The 22,966-nt window shown below is 43.7% G+C and overlaps 1 protein-coding gene across 2 annotated transcripts in view; it reads right to left on the bottom strand.

Moving 5' to 3' along the window:
- LIFR (LIF receptor subunit alpha) overlaps window positions 1-22,966 on the bottom strand; it is a 76,576-nt gene that overhangs the window by 50,985 nt on the left and 2,625 nt on the right. For both annotated transcript variants that reach the window (XM_047729083.1, XM_047729082.1), the window contains exons 2-3: window positions 2,333-2,493; window positions 376-490 (exon numbers count right to left, since the gene is read on the bottom strand). In XM_047729083.1, the coding sequence (XP_047585039.1) occupies window positions 376-490; window positions 2,333-2,474 (257 nt within the window). In that variant the 5' untranslated portion in view covers window positions 2,475-2,493. The remainder of the gene's footprint in view (window positions 1-375; window positions 491-2,332; window positions 2,494-22,966) is intronic.

Here is a 22,966-nt window from a genome sequence, read left to right on the forward strand (position 1 = left end):
GAGGGACCTGGGTCTCTCATCCACAACGGTGCCAGCCTTGAACTGCCTACTCCAGACCGAACATTTTCTGTTGGGCAGAGTCAGAACAAGAACCCACCTGATCTAGACCGATGGTTTGGGACAGACTAGTAAAACTTCCCTACGGTAGATGAGAATCCAGAGCATATGAGAGGGGTGTCCTACACTTAATATTCAGATAATGCAACAACCAGTTTCGGCTGGGAGAAGGGTTTTTTCCATCCTGACTGATATAAGATTCAGATTTTTTAGGGAACAGAGAGCTAAGATTTAAAATTTCATTAAAAAATTTCCAAAATAAAATCTCTATGCTCTAATATTAAAGACCTTGAGGTTACAGCTCTTCATTTCTCTTACCTGTTCTCAATGCAAACTTCATAAACAGTACCGTGGCCTGCTCCAGAGGGTGCTTTCCAAGAACAGTCCCACACTCGCAAATTGTTAGTTACACACTTCAAATCACGAGGTGCCCCTGGAGAAGGAGAAACACACACACACACAACATGCTTAATAATTTAACTGCACCATGAAAGGCCAACATATCAAACCGTCTTCGGCCATGAGTATGAGCACCTGTGTCTGCACAGGGCCCATGTTCTTCATGCTGGGATGAGCCTGCAGTCACAGATGGACTAGTTTTCTATTTGTTTGTAGCTGTCGATTAAAAAATGAGAGGAAACCAAAGGAAGTGAGCCAACCACTAGACTACCTAGGGACTGAGCCTCCATCGAAGTCCCAACTTCAGCCACTAAGATAAATGGAGGGAGTCAAGGATGAGACCCGAAGAGGGCCTGGAAGAATTTTATCTTCAACAGCCCCATGTGCCCCCATTCCTCCCTGCAAATAAAGTAACTCTAAGTAAAAATTACATGTTTCCCATGCCCACAAATACAGCTTCTAAGCACTCCTAGCCACTGCCGCCCCACTGCATGTTACCAGACTGCTACCTCGTAGAAACCCCACAGCCAATCTTTAATTTTTTACGAAGCAGAGGTGCCTGGGTGGCTCAGTCAGTTAAGAATCCCCCCCCCCCCCCCCCCCCCCCCCCCCGCCCTGGCTTGTCTCTGGAGTCCTGGGATCTAGCCCTAGGTTAGGCTCTCTGCTCAGCAGGGAGTCTGCCTCTCCCTCTTCCCATTTTGCTCTCAAGTAAGTAAGATCTTTAAAAATGTTTATGAAGCATATTATATTTAAACAGTAATGAACTCACACAAGTCTCTGAAAAGTATTTTTTTGTGTAACCCTAAGCAACTGAAGAGTAACTCAGTTGTTAACTCAGAATATTATAACTCAGAATATTATAATCCTATTATAATCCAATAGTATTTATTCATACCTATGAAAGAATACTGTGAAAGAATACACTGGCACCACACAATGAAAAGCTTGTCATGTTAGAATGAAAAGAAAGGAGGTGGTACCAAGTAAGAGGGAGAACAAAAGGAAAAAGGAAGGAGAGAGAAGGAGGAGGAAATAAAGTAATCAGAGTATAAAAAACATTATTCCATCTCAGACCTTCTCTGTTAATGTCTCTGAAAAGGTTTTTTAAATTTTTACACGACTGACATGACATTTATGGTAGCAATAAATTATAAAGGTACTTATATGTGACAGAAAACAAAAACAAAAACATTAGAAGCACTCACATTAGAAATCATCATAACGATACTTAAGTTATTTAACAGTGATCTCGGGGGAAAAGAGGCTATCTGTTTAATTATGGAAATAACACAAAAACTAAATACAGGGGCAGAAGGATGATAATGTTCTTTATAGGAATGAGCTAGGGAATAACATCTACACAAACATTCTTAATATATTTAAGGAAGATGAATACAACTGAATATTATTAAAGAGATTTAGATTTCATTTATATGACATTCAGAAAAGCAAAATTATAGACAGACAGCAGGCCAGTGCTGGCTGGAAGCAGGGAGGAAAAAAGAGCTGAGTACAGAGGAGCATGGGGAATTTTCTGGAATGGGGAGTGTTCTGTTATTTTGTGCTGGTGGTCACATGACTACACATTTGTCGCAGAATTTTATCCCAAAAGGGTGAACTGTACTGTATGTAAATTATACCTTAATTTTTTTTTTCTGGGGAAAGACTATTTAGGTCCGTCTTTACAAGCCTCTTTTTAAGAGAGAAGGAATAGGAATACATAGAAAAAAAATGACAATAGAGAAATGGATTTTAACCACAGAAAACCTGAAGGGGTCAATAAAGACATAAGATCACCTCATAATCAAAATAATAATGGCAAAAAATAGCAATGGCATTGCAATCAGTTCATTCTCTAAGACTCAGATGCACTTACCTTTTTTCTGGCTATTTACTTGGTTCATTAAATATAGGAGAATAAATGTTAATAAGAGCCACTGGAAATGTGATGTCATCCCCATTCTTTTACTATCCATCATCCAGGAGGGTCTTCTTAAACGTGAGGAAAGGTTCATCATCCGTGCAAAGCAGTCAGTCCTGGATGAGGAGAAGAATTTCAAAATGCTGCAGACACACCTCTTGGGCTGCGCACAGCACCACACAGAGTAGATGCTGACGGATACTGACATGTACTGTACGTTAGTAACTTTGCAGACTAACTAGACTCAAGCTGCCTTGGCTTTGAGAGATGTCAATAATCAAACACAGCTGTAGCTTCTGTGATCCATCACAGGGTCAGTTTTCAAATGGCAGGCTTCAAGTGCAAAATTATAACCAGACAATGTATTTCTCAACTCTCCATTCCAATACTACTACTACACTGTAGAAAAGCAGTACATGAAACTGAAGTTTTGACGATTTTCAATTATATATGGAATGACATTTTTAAGTTCAATTAATATAGTCACTTATGACAAGTAGTATCTTTCTTTTCATTTACACTATGATGTGAAGTTTCTATTGCATATAAGAAAAAATCAGGTTAAATAACAGTATAGGGAGTTCACAGATGTGGCCAAAACAGTGCCCAATACACACAAATGACTAGGATGTAACAAATATTACAACTATAATGGGAAAGGGACCACTGGTAGACAAGATATGTCCACTCCTACAGACGAGCAGGGACTGAAGCCAGTGTGCCATGGGGGAAGGGATGCCATGTAGGCAGGAGCTGTTCAGCCTAAGAGCTTGAAGGACACTTGTCAGCAAATGACCAGAGACAGACTACCAAGTGTGAACCTCACTGGAGGTTCACACTGAACCAAAGTCCCAGCCCTCAGGGAGCCTGGAATCTAGCTGGGAAATACATATACATAAACAACTAAGAAATTTAAGATTTTTTTTTTAAGATTTTATTTATTTATTTGACAGACAGAGACAGTGAGAGAGGGAATACAAGGAGAGGGAGCGGAAGAGAGAGAAGCAGGTTCCTGCTGAGCAGGGAGCCTTATGCGGGGCTCAATCCCAGAACCCTGGGATCATGCCCTGAGCTGAAGGCAGACGCTTAACGAATGAGCCACCCAGGGACCCCTCCACTGTTGTTGTCATCAGGGGGAAATCCATGATCTGATCTGCACTTTGGGAAGATTTCTCTAGCTGCTACATGGAGGTGGACTCCAGGGGAAGAATAGAGGTAGGGAAACCAGAGCCAGGTGAGACCACCAGTGATGAGGACTAGGGTTCTAAGAGCAGACATGGAAGAGACAGTCAGATTCAGCATCTGTTCTAGAGATGGGAGGGTCTTCCCACTGTGCTAGAGGCAGGACAGTGTGGTGATTTAAGAACATGGACTGGACATCTGACCTCTATACATGTTTTTGACTACTGTGGACATTGCTGCTGTAAACACTGGGGTAGCATGTGCCCCTTCAAATTACTATTTTTGTATCATTTGGATAAATACCTAGTAGTACAATTGCTGTGTCATAGGGAAACTCTATTTTTAACTTTCTGAGGAACCTCCATGCTGTTTTCCAGAGTGACTATACCAGTTTGCATTCCTGCCAACAACCCCTGAACTAGAGGGTATAATGCTAAGCAAAATAAGTCAGGCAGAGAAAGACAAATACCATATGGCTTCATTCACTATGTGGAATTTAAGAAATAAGACACATTAGCACAGAGTAAGGAAAAGAAAAATCAAGTAAGATAAAAACAGAGAGGGAGGCAAACCATAGGAGACTTAACTATAAGGAAAAAATTGAAGGTTGTTAAAGAGGTGGGAGGGCTGGGCTAAATGTGTGATGAGCATTGGGGAGGGCACTTGTTACAATGAGCACTGGGTGTACATGCAACAGTTCCATCACTAAATTCTACCCCTGAAACCAATAATGCAATATATGTTAACCAACTTGAATTCAAATAAAAATCTAAACAAAACAAAAAAATGGACTGGGGCTGAATCCTAGCTCTACTAAAATTATATGGCCTTCACTTCCCTGTGTCTCAATGTCTTCATGGGTGAAGTGCGGATAAGAACTATATTTTCCGTAAGTTTGTTGTAAAGATTAAAAGAGTAAATGTGTAAGGCACTTAGCAGAGTGCCACACATGTACTAGGTGGTGTAAGTGTATTTAGTGTGTTGTGGGAGATTTAGGGAGAGGAGAGGAAGCAAAGATGGCTACGGATTTGGTGGAAACACAACAACGGATGGCGGGTGGTGCCATATAAATGCTCTCTAGGTACACAGAGGCGGCGGCAGTGAGTTACTGCTCAAAGGCTGTTTACAGACCGTCTGTTTAAGGACCTCAACCTTGACATGTTCCTACTCCTGAAACGGAGACATCCTCTATAGAATGTGAAAGAACTGCCCAGGATTTGAGAGCAGCTAACAAAGACACGGATGTCCAAGAGGAAAGGCTTCCACATCTGACACTGAGGGATTCCTCAGAGCAATGCTGCTCCCACTCTTGCTGAACGAGGCCGCCAGCTGACAAGTCCTCCCAATGCACTGAGAACTCTGTGTCAGACTTAGCAGGGCCTTGTTTTTATGCTGGAACAGACAACAAAGGATCATAAAACAGACAAGCCAAGCTTAAAACAATAAAAACCAATTCAGAACAAACAGGATCCCTAGAAGGAAAATGAAAATTACTCCCAGAGACAATAGGGATAATGTAGAAAAGAGGAAAACTAAAAAAACAGGAAAACCACCTCCAAAAAGACTCTCAAAGTGAACACAGCATAGCCATAAAAACTAGAAGAGGATGAGGACACCTGGGTAGCTAGCTCAGCTGGCTGAGTGTCTGCCTTGGGCTTGGGTCATAATCCCAGTGTCCCTGGATGGAGAGCTCTTGAGTCAGGCTCCCTGCTCAGCAGGAGAGCCTACTTCTTCCACCTCTCCTTCTGCCACTCCCCCTGCTTACACTCTCTCTTTCAAATAAATAAATAAAAATTTTTTATACAAAACATGTTTTATTAAGTACAATTTCATATTTATAACGTTTAAGATTACAAATGTGATTAGATATTTAGGATACATAATATATTCTTAAAATATATAAGTTATATACAGACATTAAATACTCAGTCTCCAAAATACTCAATAAAGATGTCTGGATGACACTTATAAAACTGACCTGTTTTTTAAAAAAAAAACAAACAAACTAAAAGAGGATTCAACAAAAAAGGAATAATGAGAAATAAAAATAACTCTTACAAGTTAAATGTATTGGCCAGTATTAAAAATTTTTTAAAGACAGATAAAACACTGAGCAATCTTTCAGGGGGAAAAAAAGAGACAAAAACAGAACATGTGGAAGAGATGTTAAGAACAGGGACTTAATATTGGAAAAAAGATCCAACATCTTAACAACTGGAGCCCACAAGGATAATTCAGAAAACACTTTTCTTAGCAAAAGCAGACGGCAAGACCTCCTCTTGGCTATTGCTGAGTACGGTCAAAAACTCAGGAGACAAATCTCGAGTAGCTTACAGAACTATAACCCAAACAGGCACGTATTTCCAAAAGCGTTCAACTATTTGCTGGCCGAATGACTCCCTAGTCATTCCCAGTGTCACTGAGCTTACACAGTAGAATGAAAATGTATTCACAATGCCAGTTGCTAAAGTTATAGAATTCCATGGCACGTGCAGGAATAAATGAATAAAGGAGCCCCAATCATGACCAAACCGGAACAGAAACCATCACAAACCATATTCACTAGCTGAAGATCCTCCTGAAATGAAACCAGCCCCTCACTACAGGTTTGCACTTGTTCCAGGAAAGAGATGTGTCCCACATGAAGTGGCAGGGCAGGTCCGGAGGCCGAAGAGCTCTGGACCAGGTCCTGGGGACATGGACTCTCATCCTGGCTCCAGGGCTACAGAGCAGCGTGACTGAGGCAAATCCCTCAATCCCTCCCGCCCTCAGGCTCAGGAGCGAGGGCAGAGGCCACTTCTGCTCAGGGTCCACAGGAGAAACTTCGCAGAGTTAAGGTGTTAATACTGCACTCCGCTGACAGGCGAGGAGCAAGCAGACAGACTGACACAAGGTCAGAGCCAGCGGCGGGTGCCAATCAAGGACACCACTGAGAAGGTCAGCGAGGGACAGACAGGGTGTGGGGTGTGCTTGGGGACAGCAGGACCAGTGATCCTGTCACCAACATCTGCTTAACTGAACACAGGCAGGATGTAAAGAAAACTCTCTTCTGTCGTTAACATTTATGTAGAAAATGGTAAGTGTGTCACTTAAGTCATACAATATTATGCTTGCGATCGATCTGACTTCTCTGCTAAGCAAAAATTTCGAGTGGACTCACTTGAGGCCAGGACAGTACAGGAACAGAATGTTCTAAAGTACTTTAAGGGAAAAAGGACCAATGAACCTTGTCTCTGCTCCCTTCGAATAGAAACATTGCCAGAATTTACTCTTTTCCCCACTGACACCTTATTCCTAGAGGAGCACACATTTTTAGAGAGTTTCTGAAATTAGGATCATAGTCACTTGCTGCAGCTGTAGAGGGCAAATCCAAGTATCTGGAAGGCAGAACGAGACCAACTCTGCCCACAGGTGATGCAAACCGGTGCTCGTCAGCCTCACCTAGAGGGGGCAGCAGTGGGCCTCGTTTTGCCAGATTTTTCTGATTTTTCAAGTTAAAGTAGAAACCTGGGAATTTCTATGAAACCCTCAAATTTTTATTTAAGGAACGAATTTGTAGTTTTTAAATATTCTAAAAGCCAAACAAAATAGATCTTCCGACTGTATCCCACCCACGGGCCACTGGTCTGTATCCTATGCAATATAATTATGGTAAAGGATTAAAAAAAAAAGTCAACAAACCTTTTTAAGGAAACTGATCAAGCAGAATCAATTTATAAAACTGTTGGAATGGAAAGAAAAAAAAATTGTTCTTTGCTTATTTTGTTTATGTTGTATCCTGACCTCAGTCTTAGGTTGTGACAGGCCAACCCCTCATGCAGAGCTTTCTGGCCCCTCTTGTGAAAACGGAACGTCACAAATGCACTGTGCTTTGCTTTCTCTTCTGCCCTGAATACTCTGGTTTCAGCCTACATGGAGGTTTTTCTGGCCGGGATAGTTAGAAAAGAGAGCTGGAAGAGGAAAGTAAAGGCAGAGGAGGACCAGAAACTGTGGTCCAGATATATTTTGTTTAGTCTGTGTTTTTCTTTTTGGTGGGGTGGGAGGAAGGACATGGGGAGGGGAAGGAGAAATGTGGTGGAGAACTAGTGCATTCTGGGGCAGGACTCTCCCACACCAAGGTCAGTGGGAAGAGGCCTGAGAAGCACCTGTGAGGTCAGGAAAACAGAAAATGAAGAGGACCGAGAGCATCTTTTACCTCAAGAGTCTATCCTGTTGCCATCCCAATGAGATACTTCCCTTGTCACTGCTTCACAAAAGGAACTGCACACTGGAGGGAGAAAAGCCACTGAACTACAAGGCAAGATAAACATGTCCCTGCAGATCACCAAACCTGCAGGAGAGGAGATGCTGGTATGTTTACCCCTAGCGAGGGAGACTGAAATGTAAAAGTAAACAGTATCCATATTGCTCATTCATACTCTTAGTGGCCCTTCTTTACTCTTTTCTATCAGGGGACAAAAACACTGTTGAAAAACCGGGACCAGCAGCTACTCTCCTAACTGCATTCCTCACCCCCCCGCCCCCCCCCCCCCACACAAGATCTTCAGTTCCTGGAGCACTGCCTTTGAAGAAGGCTTTTCAGGAACACACACTCTGCAGTCAGGGAGACACGACTGTATTGTAAAGTGAAGTGTCGGGATTTAAGCAGAGCGAGACATACCTATGAGAAACACAAACCTGGCCAGTTTGGGAAAGCAGACTGTGACTAGACTGTGTCGGGAGACAGTAAAGGTTTTTTCAGGAAGAGAGAAGCTTGAAGGAAGCGGTGTTTTCAAGGGATTAAGAAACCAGTGCAATAACAAAGACACACAAAGAATTATCAACATATGTACTCAGCTGCAAGAAATCGAGTTCTCCAGGAGCCAACCAAGTACACAGTACAGTGAATTTACAGTTATACCAAAGGACGCCGTGGAGAATAACGGTATAAAAGAAAATCTGAAGAGCTGTCAGGGAGAGGAAGGGCAGCTGTACAAGGACTCCGAAATGAGAGCATGGGACTCTGGTCCAGGACCGTGGGACTTGCTGCTGTGAGCCCGACAAGCCCTCCTCCATGACACAGGGACAGTGCCAGTGCTATCTTCTCAGGCTGCGGGGGCAGGGAGAGGAGACACAGGGTGTGTGCTCCCCAAACACAGTGGGGGGACTGGAGAGGGGACAGCAGACTTCCTAGAACTGAAGGCTAAAGAGAGCAGCTCCAACTTCACACGGTAAAATGACTTTCATACATGAAATCTATACTCAAGCTACTAACTGAGAGGATAAAACACATTTTATAAAGCTATGCCAGAGCTCAAAAGATACAATTTCCACCAAAAAAGTGAGCTAGAAAACAAAAACAAAATGACAAAACGAGAAAAATGATCCATAAAACCATAGCCCCGAGCCCTCCCAAGCTGCCACATCCCTTTATGACTCCTTACATTTGCATAAACTTTCCTTCTGCCTGGAATTCCTTTCTGGACTGCTCTCTGCCCCCTCCTCTCCTCACCCGGGAAACCCTGCCTGGTGATAGGAAGAGCCCACGGTGGCCTCTGAGATCCTTCTGGGGTTCCCCAGCAGGTCAGCTGCTTCTTCTGCTTCCACAACATGTTAATGACCTACTTCAGGGCCTTCACAATGTGACCCGCTGCCAGCCCTGCTCCTGTCAATTCAGGTTTCCCAGGACCCAGCCATGCCCATGTGTCTGCGTGCCACCACCGCCCCCCCGCCCGGCTGCTTCCACGATGAGTGTTCAGACAGCACAGCTTCCACAGACACTTGCAGGACCGGCAGTCTGAAACACTCGCGTACTACCCGGCCCCTTCCAGAAAGCCTGCTGACCCCCACACCAGAGCAGCACTTCCCGATTCTGTCATTCCTCCAACAGCCGGTAAGAGGATGCTGCCTCCTCTGGGTTCACCGTGAGCCCTGAGACCCAGCGCAGTGCCTGGCACTGGGCAGACTTGCTCCAAAGTGGGCTGCTGGCTGCGCCAAGCATGGCCCAGGCTGGAAACCAAGGCAAAGCTGTGGTTCCCAAACCGTGCCCAGAGGTGCCTGCGAGGCACGGAGGCCAGTGAACTGGGGTATCTCGATGTACTTTTAAGTTGTCAAAGGAAAATAGCAACATCACTGTCCGTCACTGTCAGAACCTTCAGCTCAAGGTAGTTCAGTTTCAACACCAGGCCATGCTACCCTCCTCTCAATGATCTTGTATTTTGCAAAGACAGGGTCACTGGATACTACAATAAAACACAGGTACCATCCATTCAAAAATCCATGTAGAAACGGGAACAAGGGTGACAGTGTTCGACCTGTTCCCAAGGTTAGAGAAGCTACGCAGTGCTCCACAGGTTCACACATGCGGCTTTTTAAAGAATAAAATAAAAATGGGATTTATCTTTTTAACTGTTATGCATTATTTTTCCAAACTGCTACTCCAGTGTCAGGTCATAAATACTCGGTTGTTTGGAATTTAGTACCTCCTAAGAACTGTGAGGCGTGTCTCTTGACCTGGGCAGCACCGCAAAAACAAAGAGACACCAAGAGCCCTGTGAACCACGAATGTGGGAGTCCTACTGTCAACTGAATCCGCAGGCGGGAAAATCATCCTACCAAGGACTTTCTGCTGTGTTACAGATCTTTGTAGACTCTGCAGGGGATCATGTTTCCCCAAAAGCAGCGCAGTTATTTCTTGGTCTGTGACTTTGTTTTTCAGGATCCTTAGTTCCTCTCCTTCAGTTCCGGTGATCTTCACCCCAGGGAGACTTCCCCGTTCACTGAAGAGCCCACTCACTATGAACTTGAGCAAGTCAGAACGAATTTGAGTACCTCACTCTGGTGCTTGAATCCTTTGAAGACTCCCCGCTGCTCCAACATCAAGTTCCTGGCCAGCCTCAAGGACAAATCCTTTCAACAGTCTTCTCAGCTCCACCGTGCAACGGGCTGACTACCTCCAGCTCCCCACATTCCCCACAGGCCTCAGGGTCTCCCCTCAAACCACTGCCTCTGTGGGATGGGCCCCATGGCCTTCTCCATGTGCTCCAGGATCCGCCCGCAGCTCTGCCACGCCGCCCTGACCAGTGATGTCTCCACGCTCGCCTCTGCCCTCCTCGGGGCTGTCAGCAGCCTGGTCTGCAAGAGCCTTCAATGAATGCTAATGATGTCTAGGGACAAAAATGAACTTCCTCTTGCCTCCTCCCACAGGGTAAAACACCCTATTATGATGCCAAAGAAAGGACACTCCTCCTGCCAAGAGGGATCTCTAACTTGCTGGGAGAAAAGCAGCAGAGCAGCAAAACTTCAAAAAAGGATCTGGAACAGCTCTATTCCCCACTACCTGGTTCCCCACACTCTCACCAACAGCAAGATTATTATTATTATTTCCTTAATCTCTTCCAACTCTTAGGCCCTAAATGGCATTTCCTTGACTATGGAGTCAGAAGTACTTTTCATGGGTCTATTGGCAATCCTCAATGCTTTATATGTAAGATGCTTATTCTGTCTTTTGCCCATTTTTTCTAATCAGACATTAATCTTTTCTTCACTGCTTGGTAAGAAACAAATCCTAACACCATACCATAACATGCATATGAACTGGTACCAGTGTTGCAAATATTTCCAGTTTGTTTCCTTACCTTTCAGTGAGGTTTCTGTTCGACTTTAAGTCAGATTTCCCAATTTCATCCTTTATAGTTTCTGACCATGAACTCTTTCTCATGCCAAACCCGTATAAATGGTCACCTATATAGTTTTCCTGTCTATTTAAGCCTTTTTACATGTGAAACTTTAATCCATATGAAATTAATTTGGATGTAGGACAAGAGTCAGGAACCCAGGCTCCCCCCAGCCCCCAAAGGTCACACTTACCCTATCACCATCTATTAAATGATCCGTTCCTTCCCCCGCCGACTAGAGATGCCCTGAAGAGAGTGCTTCTCCTCCACTTCCTTGGGGGACTCCCTTATTAGCCTACTGCTCGCTCTTCACTGAACTGCATTATCTATTCTGTGGCTTCCATCATTCACAACTTGCGATCTCCACATCTGTACTTCCAGGACTGGCCTCTTCCCATTTACAGATTAACCCCCTGCCCACTAGGCAACTGCTTGCTTGGCTACACGCCCCCAATTCAAAGAGGTCCTGCAAGAGTGACAGAATCTTTTGATGCTACATATCTACTTAGATAGCTCTTGGATCCTTCAAACATCTCCACAGGTATCAAATTACACTCACCTTCCCTTCCCTACCTGCTCTCTTATGCCCCAGTCCTGGTTCAGGGCACCAGTCTTCTCCTGGGTCACCCCAGCGAGAGTAACCCTAACTCCTCCTTCTTCCCCAGCCCTTCCACTGACTGGTCAGCTCTCCCTCCTAAAGGAGACCTGTCTCACTCCCTGTCCCTCATGCCTCTCTCCACATCCCCTGGCTCTGGCAGGCCCTCAGCAGCATCGTGGCCCAAGAACTTGAATGCTGGCTTAACCCACCCCGTGGCCTCCAGCTTCCACAGTGACTCGCCTGGCTTTGATTAGCTTCTCCGTCTCTGACCCTCATTGTCCCTTCAAGCTCCAGGCCAACAGTCGGGAGGCTGTCCGACCAGCAGCTCCAACTATAGGTCCGACGTCCAAGTCAAACTTCGGCCCCACAGTCTAATCCTCCCCTTCAGCTGTTTGGCATCTTTGCCTCCTGGCTCTCGCAGACCATCCTGCCCAGATCCTGGCATTCTCTTCGTGTTCCCTAGTCCACCACTGCCCAGGTGGCAGGTATGCGACCTTGAACAACTCTCCTCACCTCTCTGAAATCACACAATGATGACCCAGGGCCTACCTTCCCTACTTTCCACATGCTAAGAAATGCAGAGCTGTTTTAGTCTTAGGACACCTTGCTTGTCACCTTGAACAACAGATCTGGAATGTCAGGAGGGACGCTGCTCTCCTCCACGCTGCCCAGCTGCCCACTGCTCCTAGGGGGGGAAATTCCACCTGCTCTCCCAAGCACTGCCAGTCATCACATCATGTCCAAGGTCAAACAGCCTACGTTCAGGGAACAAAAGAGCAAATGGCTACCACCTTCCTATTCTCCTCCCAACTCCGAAGTACGCTCCTAACTGCTTAGCTCTTTAACTCAGCAGACAGGTGCAAACTCAAACCTACTCGGGAGGACCAGCCCAATGGAGTGAGTGAGGCTGGCCACAGGGACGAACACGGAGCGCACAGCTGCGGCGGGTAGCTCCCAGATACGGCTTTATTCTAGACAACTGCCATGTAGGAACATGGGTCCAGTGCAGTCAAGACCTTCAAGGTTTTCAAAAAGGGACAGGGATGCAGGTTTGGTTTGGTTTGGTTTTGTAATGTGAAATCTCCTTATTTTTAAATGCTGGCAACTACTTCTTTATGAAACACTATGTGAGCCAAAGAAAACACATCTGTAGGCCAAGTACAGTTCGTAGGGCACCAGTTAACAACCTGTTTTCAAAATGTATTGGCATTAAAAAATTCTTGACTTGCTGTTGAAATAATCTTAAAATATAAACTGTTTCAAGATTTGTATTTCAGTGTACAGATATTGACGAAAATGCGCTTGAATGTTTTCTTAACATTCTTTGGGGCTGGACTCTCAAAGCTCTCCTCTCCCAAAGAATTCAAATGGTCCTTTTCTGTTCTTCAGGGTATTATTTAATTCCAGATCTCCAAGTGCTAAACAACACCTTAGAATGCAAATGCTTCTCAAAAGAAAAAAAGGAAAAAAAGAACGAAAAGAGAATCTTTAGCTTTTGACCACCATCAGCAGCATCTTCAAAGCTTTTGCAAGCCCAGGACTTCACCTTATACTCACTTGAAACTTCTAACAGAGTGGAACAGAGAATGAAAAATGCAACAGAATTGATTTCTGGCCAAACTGTTTTGGAAAGGGATGTTCTGTGGGCCGTACTATCAAAAAAGCAGATTCTACAGACGAGAGCCATGTGCGCTTGACACTGATCCCAGGTAAGAAATACAGATCATGTCAGAAAAGAGACCCTAGGCTAATGTACTTCAGCCCCACCGCACCCCCTCACCTGATGAGGCTGCCGGCCTGGGAAAGCAAGCGCCAGAAACAGGAGGCATTTGAAGAGTATCTCTTCTAAATGCCTGAAGGGTCCTTATGAGCGAGAGAACAGGTTGTATACATAAGAGTAAAGGGGGTGTTTTCACTACCACATGCTCAACCTTACTCGTGGGGGGCTAATTACTGGATGCTGGACAAAGATTACTAACACACATGAGAGTTTGGCTTTTCTTGACCTTTTCTTTTTTCTTTTTTTTTTTTTTTAAGATTTTATTTATTTATTTGACAGAGAGAGAGATCACAAGTAGACAGAGAGGCAGGCAGAGAGAGGGGAAGGGAAGCAGGCTCCCTGCTGAGCAGAGAGCCCGATGCGGGACTCGATCCCAGGACCCCGAGATCATGACCTGAGCCGAAGGCAGCGGCTTAACCCACTGAGCCACCCAGGCGCCCTTTCTTGACCTTTTCAATAATGAACTGGATGCTGACACAGGAATCACATTCATCAAATCTGTGGATGAAAAAAATGGGCAAAACAGCAAGTATGTTGCATTTAATAATGAAGATCCTGATAAACTAATCCAATCAACTAGTCCAAAAGATAATTTAGCAGTGCACATTTCAGGGTCCGAAATCAAATGATGCAGATGTGGACAATGGCATCCCATGCAGAAAATGAACAAATACAGGCTGGGAGAGACATGATTTAGCAGTAACACGTGGGAAAAACACAGAAGACGGATCAAGGAGAATGGGCCAACAATGGAATGTAACTGCTGAAACCAGGGCAACAAGGACAGCTCTTGTGTCTCATTTTACCACAATGCCGAATACCCTGTCCTCCAGTGGCAGCAAAATGGGAGGATTCACTTCCAGTCTGAAAAATCAGCAGGTAGGTAATCCAATAGGAAGGTATTCTTCATTCCAAACATAAGCGGTTATTGTCTTTCCTACTGCCCAAATCGTTTATAAAGTTCTTGCTTCAACATAAATCTCACTCCACATAGTCTTATCCCATCTCTCCGTGGGTGTGCCTGCTCCCTACTGTCTTCTCAGCTTCACTGAGGGACAAGTGACCGAACAGGATCCATCTCACGTGTACAACCTGCTCATGTGATGATATACACAATGAAATGACAACAGGATCAGGTTAACAGACACATCTATCACCTCACAGTTTTTTGTGTGTGGAGGCGGTAAACGTGCTTAAGATCTGGTCTCCAGCAATTTTCAAGCATACACTACGAACTTAACTACAGGCACCATGCTGTCCATGAGACCCCCCAGAACTCCTGCATCTTGTAACTCAAATTTGTACCCTGTGGCCAACATCTTCCAGACTTCAACTGCTCCCTATTTTATAATACCACCCACGCTCAGGGACCCCTTGAACACTTAGCAACCTAAGGGTAGGGCACCGGCAGATCTGTGTTTGGGAGCTCTGAGGACATGGGAATGCTTCTGCTGAGTCTAATCAGAAGCTTCAAGAAAGGGCAGGGCAGACTGGGTATGAGAGGAGCTTGCGGTCTTCCCCACTCTGTGTGCTGCTGGTGTTAAGAAAAAATCCACACAGACTTGAGGGACTGGGCCTGCTGGGGACCTCTTCTCCTCAGCCTAGGCTACTGCAGGGATCCTCACTGGTCTCTGGATTCCCAAGCCTTCCACAGCACAACCAGAAGTCATCTTTCTGAAATGCTGGTCTCACGTGCCTGAAATTTTCCATCACTCTCCTGACCCACTGGAAAAGGGGCCAACTTTAGCTGAGACACGAGGCTCTCCACTATTTCATGCCACCTAACTTCCCACTCCCACCTCTGCCCACATTGCCCCTGTGCTCGGGTCCCACCAAACATGCCAGACTGGGCTGTCCTCTGTGCCACCGCACATGATGTGCGCTCTGCCCAGAATCTGTCCTTGCCCATTTAACAAAGAGCAACCCACCCTTCCAAACTAAGCTCACACTGCCCCACATCCAACGTCCCCCAGTGTCTTTTATTATTGGTCTCCAGAACAAAGACAAATTTCAGTTGCCATTTACCATCTAGATTGTAACTGTTGCCCACCTCGTAGTAAAAGATATTTCTTATTGTCTCTCCCAAAAGCACAAAGACAGCTGGCAGATCAGACCCACTCAGCCAGGCACCTGACCTTCACTGCACCTGTAAGCATTTGAGCTTCTGATCCCAGCAATACAGCCCTTGAAATGTCTGAGTGGAGCAACCACAGCCCTGACTATGCGGCAGTGAGCTGAAAAGTTCCCAAACAGAGACATCTGTACTTTTATTGAAGCTGGCGTTTGAGAAAAGGCAAGCGGGCTAAATGCAATGTCTACCCAACAGCCTCCTGTCTGCATGTCAACACAGCTTGGCTGCTCTCTTCTTGCCAATACATACTCAGTCCGTCCCACTGAGAAAGAGAAAGAGCGCTTCTTTCTGGAAAGCCATCGTCCCCAACAAAAAAAAAAGGAAAGCTACTGCTGGTTCTAGTGGGGGCGGGAAGGAGGGAGTAAGGTAGACCATGGAAAGCAAGAGAGCGGGCAGAAAAAACATGTGACAAATAAAATGTTGGTTCTGCTGGTGCCTCTGACCTGTGACATGACTTAACTTCCATGCATTTTAGAGGCACGAGGAAAAAAAACTAGTGAAACCATCTTCTTTTATTAGGGCCAGATGAAGGAAAACATGAAATGCAAGGTCACCGCTTGTCATGAAAGTTCTGAGGCTTCCTCCGTGACTGCTGCAGCTAACTTGTCAACTATTGCCAACTTCAGAACTGTCCTCGCATTAGGAAATTCCAAAATTAATGCTGTTTGGTGTATTTTAAGCTGCATGCTTTATTGCCCTCATCCTCCGTAAGATCACAGGCTAGAATTTCTCTAATGGGATACCCATGAATTCCATTCGTCCTGAATTTATTAGTAGGAACCCATCTCAATAATTTTATAAAAGATAACATCAAAAAGGCATGTCCTTCACAGAAGAAACATGGTCGCAATTTTAAGACTATCAGCCTAGGATATTCTCACATGTGTATAATGTAAATCATCCGTAAATCCTCACTGAAGGAAATAATGTTCTCTGCTCCTCATGTCATTTGTGGAGTAAGCAGGAGGCAGTATTTGTGTTCACTGAAAAGAAACATCACAACAAAGTTTCTTTCAGAACTGCGGGAGAGGAAATAAGGCCTGCCTGTCAGCTGTGGCAATACCATTTACTGAGTGTGTGTGAGCGCACCTCCTGGCCAGGCCCTGCCACCATACTGCACACTTTCCATGTCCTGCAAATGAAGGGGACATGCCTGTCCTGGCCTCTGCTCTGTAGCTGAGCCTACCCACTGCCTGGGGGGTAAAAAAAAAAAAAAAAAAAAAGGCCCCTAACAGTTACTGAATGAGTCAATCACATTTCATTCCAACTCTACAAAAGGAAAAGATCCGATCTTGACCTTCAAGAACTTACCATACAAGACGACTAAAGACAGAAACAGAAGGGGGAGAAAAAAAAAAAAAAAAGCTTTCAATTCAAAATAAAATTTCTTGGCAATGGAAAGCATTTCGGTTTTAAAGTAAATAAAAATTCAGCAAAATTATTTCCCAGTGACCAAAAGCAATGAAATATTTTGTCAGAATGTCCCAAAATGCTTTTCACAAGAGTCTGATATAACCTGTAAAACAAGTTATTCTGCTTAGAAATTCTGTATTAATAGGAACATAATATTGGCCTTAAACACTAATTAGATTAGTGAGGTCAAGGTAACATTTATCAAACACAACCTGCACATACCTGAGCTGGATAGTATTGTTCCCATTTTACAGACAGGCACAGAGACACAAGACACAACTTGCTCAAGTTCACAACCCGTAAATGGGAAACAGCATCTAATCCCGTTCTCTTAAGTATGTAACATGCTTTATATAAAGGAAATCAGGAATATTGTAATAAAAAAATAATAGTCACCTGCAATTTCAACACACAAAGATAATCTCATCGAACATTTGGTATATAATTTTCCTGGCATTTTACCAAATTGTATACACAGACAGACACACACATGCTCATTCTCTCCTATTTACCCTCCAAAACAAATAGCCAAAAAACTTAGGTCAATTTACACATGCCATTTTGCAATCTGCTTTTTCAGTTTGCAAATTCTTTCTTTCTCATCAGTAAATTACTCCCCTACCTCACTGTTAATAAATAAAGGGTTCTCTGTTACATGTACATACCGCAATATTTGTAGCTAATCTCCCTATTATTGAGCACTTAAATTGTTTCTAATTTACAACTATCATAAACAAAACTACAAAACCATTTTTGCAAATTAGAGGGGTTTTTCTCTGTGTACTTTGCCGGGAAGTCACCAGAATCTGGAGATGTGTTTTCCCCAAACTTCAGAGAGCACCCCCTTCCCAATTTTGAGACACTCCACCAAGCAGACTTCCCACCGAGAGTCACTGCTGGGGAGAAAGCTACCGATGGGAATGGGAATGCGGTATCTGTAAACACTGTGTAGGTAAGAACCACTGCTATAGATTGGTCTCTGTACACATGCTTATTTCTTTTTCCTTAGTTTAAATTGCTCCTGATGGAAATGCCTGACTAAGGGACACTGCACATTTTTGAGGCTTTCCATGAGTAATACAAAATTGCCCTCCTGGAAAGTTATGACAACTGAAACACCCACCAGCAGCATTTGAAAGTGACAATTCCCCAAACCCACCAGTTGGCTAGACTGGTTTTTAAAAAATCAAATCCCTATATAGCCTCAAGTCTTAAAAATAGTGGAACTATTAGTAAAACATATCTAGAAAAATGGCAAACAATTCAGACAACAAATGCTGTATTTTAAAATACATGTGTTTTCAAATAGGATATATAAGATGTTAATGACATCAAATCCCAGCCGACTGAGCTTACGAAAGGACAATTTGAAAATTTAGTGAAATCAGGGTCAGGAAGGTACCAAGCTACTAAGTAAAACCCCACATCTTCACTTGCCTATCTGGCTAATATTAAGCTTAATATTGAAGGGTTTAATAGCAATATGCCATATTTTTTAAACAAGAAACTCATGAAATTGTACATTCTTTCAAATTTTATAAATACTGTACTATCTTATAGTCAATACGGCAATCTGAAGTTGTTAAAATCCTGTAGATATTCATTTATCAACAAATATCCTAACACCTACTATGGGCTGGACAATGTTCTCTATTGAGGACATAGTGATGGACCCCACAAAGTCCCTGCATTCAATGAGCTGCTATTCCGGCAGCGGGGGTGGTGGTGGTGCGGATATGCTCAGGACCCTTCAGGGAAGAATCAGCAAATCATGGTTACAATGCCAGTCTGGAACCACTGGATTCTTGGGCAAACTGTAACCTCTCTGGGTCTCGGTTTCTTCATCAGTGAACTAAGACGTTGACCAGATGACCCAAGACTTCTGGCTCTCAAATTCCAGACTTTGGTTTCGTTTGAATGTTTAAGTTCTTATTACTGATAAGAGCTTTGCATTTTAAGCTCTATATAGTGCAACAAAATCTGAATGTAGATTTCCAAAAAAGATAATTTTTCATCTACAGTAAAACTCTGGTGGACCCAGGTGTCTTCAAAAAATCCACACAGGACAGGTTCCAATTAAATGAAGATGTAAGCTCCCAACTTTAATGGTTTCTTTGAAGAGGTTTCTGAAATGCCCTTGCCTCCTTCCTTCTGTACTGCACTATAAATACGGAGAATGAGATGTGAAACAGGACCTCACCGGTACCTCAGCAAGCCTCCTAGATTGTGGCCAGGGACGGCTGGCACCGCAGCTTTCAGGAGGCGCCCTGGTGCCCTCAGGGGCTGCAGCACTGGTGGACGCTCACTCCTCTGCAGCTTACACCCACCCTCGACTCAGCGGACACACAGGATTCTGTCTGCAGAACGTCTACAGCTCATGGCCCCGTTAGCATTTCTAATATTAGAAATGGGAAGCACTTCTTCTGCCACCACTTGTTATTTTCCACCAGATGTTCCTGCCACCACCATTTCAAAGTGTCCTCAGATCCAGGGTCTCCCTGCGGGCTGCTTCGCACAGCAGTCAGAGGAAATGCACAGCAAGGGGCCTCAGCCTCCAAATCCCCCCTTTAGGGAAGTGCCACACGCACACTTTCAGGAAGTGATATCGCCTCCTTGTGGTCTGTCAGATACTGTCACTTAAGAATCCAGACAGAATCTCAATTACAGGCACAGAGGAGGATTCCAAGATTCTTCTGCACCTGGCGTACAAACCAGGAGAACGGCTGTAAAAGCCAAGATTTTTCTCACCTCAGTGCAAAATTCCAGGAAAAATTCACCCACCAGAATTTTTTTCTCAACTTTCAACATAAAACCATTAAACGGTATCTGATAAACACCTTTGCCCAAGTGAGGGACATGAGCAGCAACGATTGGTGAGAGGGTTTATGTGCTGTAATTTTAGATGATTTAAGACAAATTTGCAATTCCTGCATCTCTATAGTTCACAGAGGAAATAGAAGGAAAGTAGTAGAAGTACTTTAACTCAACCATCTAAGCAGCTAAGTCACCACAACCAGTTACATATAAAACAGATGTGTACATGCTTCGGCTACATGAAGAGCTTTTTACTGCAGGGACAGTGACAAAGGACAAAGCTGACTCTCCTTAAGCCTTAGAGGAATCGCGGAAGCCATCCTTTACATAGTGTTTGTGCAGAGCTTATGAGAAAAAGTTGGAAAGATAAACCTAGACACAACTTATTGGTTCTGGCATCAACCAATTAGAACAGAAAATTAAACAATTCAGAACCCTCATTCCGCAAGATGACAAAACTCCTAATGGCAGACAGAAGCCAAAAAGTCACGGTCAAGAGAAAGATAACAGATTCTTATTAGACATGTATAACAATTACTTGGCTCAAAACTCATTTCCCACGCTTTCAATTAATATAAAGGAACATGTATTTAGAATGACAAACAGATTAGAAGTTGGGAAGAGGAAATACCACGGTTCCTGATAGTCCCTAAAATAGAATATGAACACATTCTTCCTGTGAGAATAAAAGTACCTGCATAGAGTACATATATTTTATTTGCTCATTAGTCTGACATCTGCCCAAAGGAATTAATGCATTCAGTATACAAAAAAAGGGGGAGGGCATCTTTGAAAATTTTAAACTAAAGCAGCTAGCAAATCTACTGAAATCAAAGATGAAACTTCTGACTACATCACTCAGAAATCACTATAATGTCCTGGAAAATTAGGTAGGTTTTTAAGGCTTCATGCTTTAATTTCATGGAAAAGCAGTCAAATGCAACCAATGTAAAAACAACAACAACAACAAAAACAAAACAAAACAAAAAACTAACTTTGAGAGGATGAGGTGTGTAACTGATTTGGTAACATCAAGAGCCAGAGCCAAAATGGAAAGCTCAAATGAGACTCCTGAATCTAAGCAGTTTGACCAAAACCAGGCAAGGTTGTTTTTTTTTTTTAAACTCTGATTATTCATTAATTCAACAGATATTCCCAGCCCATCCTGACCGCAGCTATTCCTGGTGGTGAGGAAGAATGGGGAGCGATCAAACCCCACCCATTCTCCTGGAGCATCTGGCAGGTGGAGGACCACCACCATCCACGGCCTACTCCATGTCAGCGAACATTCCTTCACACACACGTGAACACCCAGTGCACCAAATGCAGTGCCTGCGGGCTCCGGCCTGCCACTCTCCCCATCCCCTTTCCATCATAAACCCCAGCCACAAAGACAGCCCCAGTACCTCCCAAGAAAGGGGCTCAGACCCCCCCCCCCCCGCAGGGCCTTTGCACTTACTGTTCCCTCTGCCTGAGCCACTCTTCCTTCAGACCTCTAAACACAGATGTCTTCCCTCATTCAACTCTGCTCAAATCTCTCCACCTAAGAGAGAGTGTTCCAGGGCTGCTCAATCTAAAACAACAGCCCCCATCCTGCCCCTCTTCACTACAGCAACTCTTATTATTCTCCCAGTACATAGCACTATTTGGTATTACCTCCCTTATTGCTTCTCTGCTTTTTGTTCATCTCCCCCAGTAAGATGTGAAGTCATTTACAGCGGGGTCTGTCTACCCTGTGCACCCCTGCAGTCCCCATCAAGCTATCTGTAATGTAACAGATGCTCAATATATACTTACTTAAGAAGAACGAATATAGGCAATATTAGCAGTTTTGTAGTACAATGGTAGGTGCCACATAATAAAGGGAAAACACCTTAAATGCTAAAAGAGTTGATCAGTTGGAAAAAACTATAGCTTACAGGAGTCTTAAAACACTAAAAAATAAATATAACGAACATTTACAGGTCAACACTGGCTAATACTCAACTTTTATGATGTATTAGGCACAATCTCTAGGATTAGCAGTACAACTTATTTTATTAAGTCAGCAAATGTTCACAGCCCATCCTGACTGAGGCTGTTCCTGGGGGTGAGGAAGGTTGGGGAGCAATCAGCCCCTGCCCACGCTCCTGAAGGTGGGGGTGTTTAAAGCACTCTGAAATGTTCATTTTTAATTTAAATGAGCCAAATATTTTCTGAAAGCATGGCCCCCCTCGTTACTCATACCCTTCTCCCAGACTGTAACAACATTAAATAGCAGATATTAGTGATGATCTACAGAAGGCAGGCATTTTAGTGCCTAATGGTAAACAAGCCCTATGGAACCAAAACTGCCTTCATCTTCAATTTAATCAAAGGCACAGTCTTTTCCCCAGGTTCAGAAATATTTAATCTCTTGTAAATTTTTCTTACAGATTCTTCTTTAGAGTTATGTATGTTCTTTTTTACTCAGAACAAAGAGGCAGGGTGTTAAATCAAGGTGTATGACTTTAGTTCCTGGCTATCATGGATCAGGCTTCCCCACAAAGACACCGAAGATCCTAATGGATCATTATGAAATTATACAAAAGCAAGAGGTGTATACTGGAGAGTAGGGGCATTTGTTTCCTGGAATGTGAGGCAAAGAAGTCAATTACTGCTCCTCTGGGCCTTTGGGAATAATTAAAATCCACTTACAAACCTTAAAAACGACTGTTTTACAAAAATTTTACAACAAGGTATTAGAAACAATCTACACATATCTCAATAAAAGGGAGGTTAAATAATTGTTCACCCTTACTGGAGTACTCTCAGCAGCTCTTACAGAATGAGACAGCTCTTAAGTATTGATAGAGGGACTGCCAAGATTCAGTACTCTAAGGTAAGGGCTTGGAGCTGGTGCAGAACAGCTTATACAATGTGTCCTCGTTTGTGGAAAGACAAATAAAAAGAACACATACAAAATGTTTATACTAGCATAAGCTATATCTGGAAAGATATACACAACGAACTAGTAACCCTGGTTCCTGGGGAGAAC

Source organism: Lutra lutra, chromosome 5 (assembly GCF_902655055.1).
Source record: "Lutra lutra chromosome 5, mLutLut1.2, whole genome shotgun sequence".
NCBI classification, from domain to species: domain Eukaryota; kingdom Metazoa; phylum Chordata; class Mammalia; order Carnivora; family Mustelidae; genus Lutra; species Lutra lutra.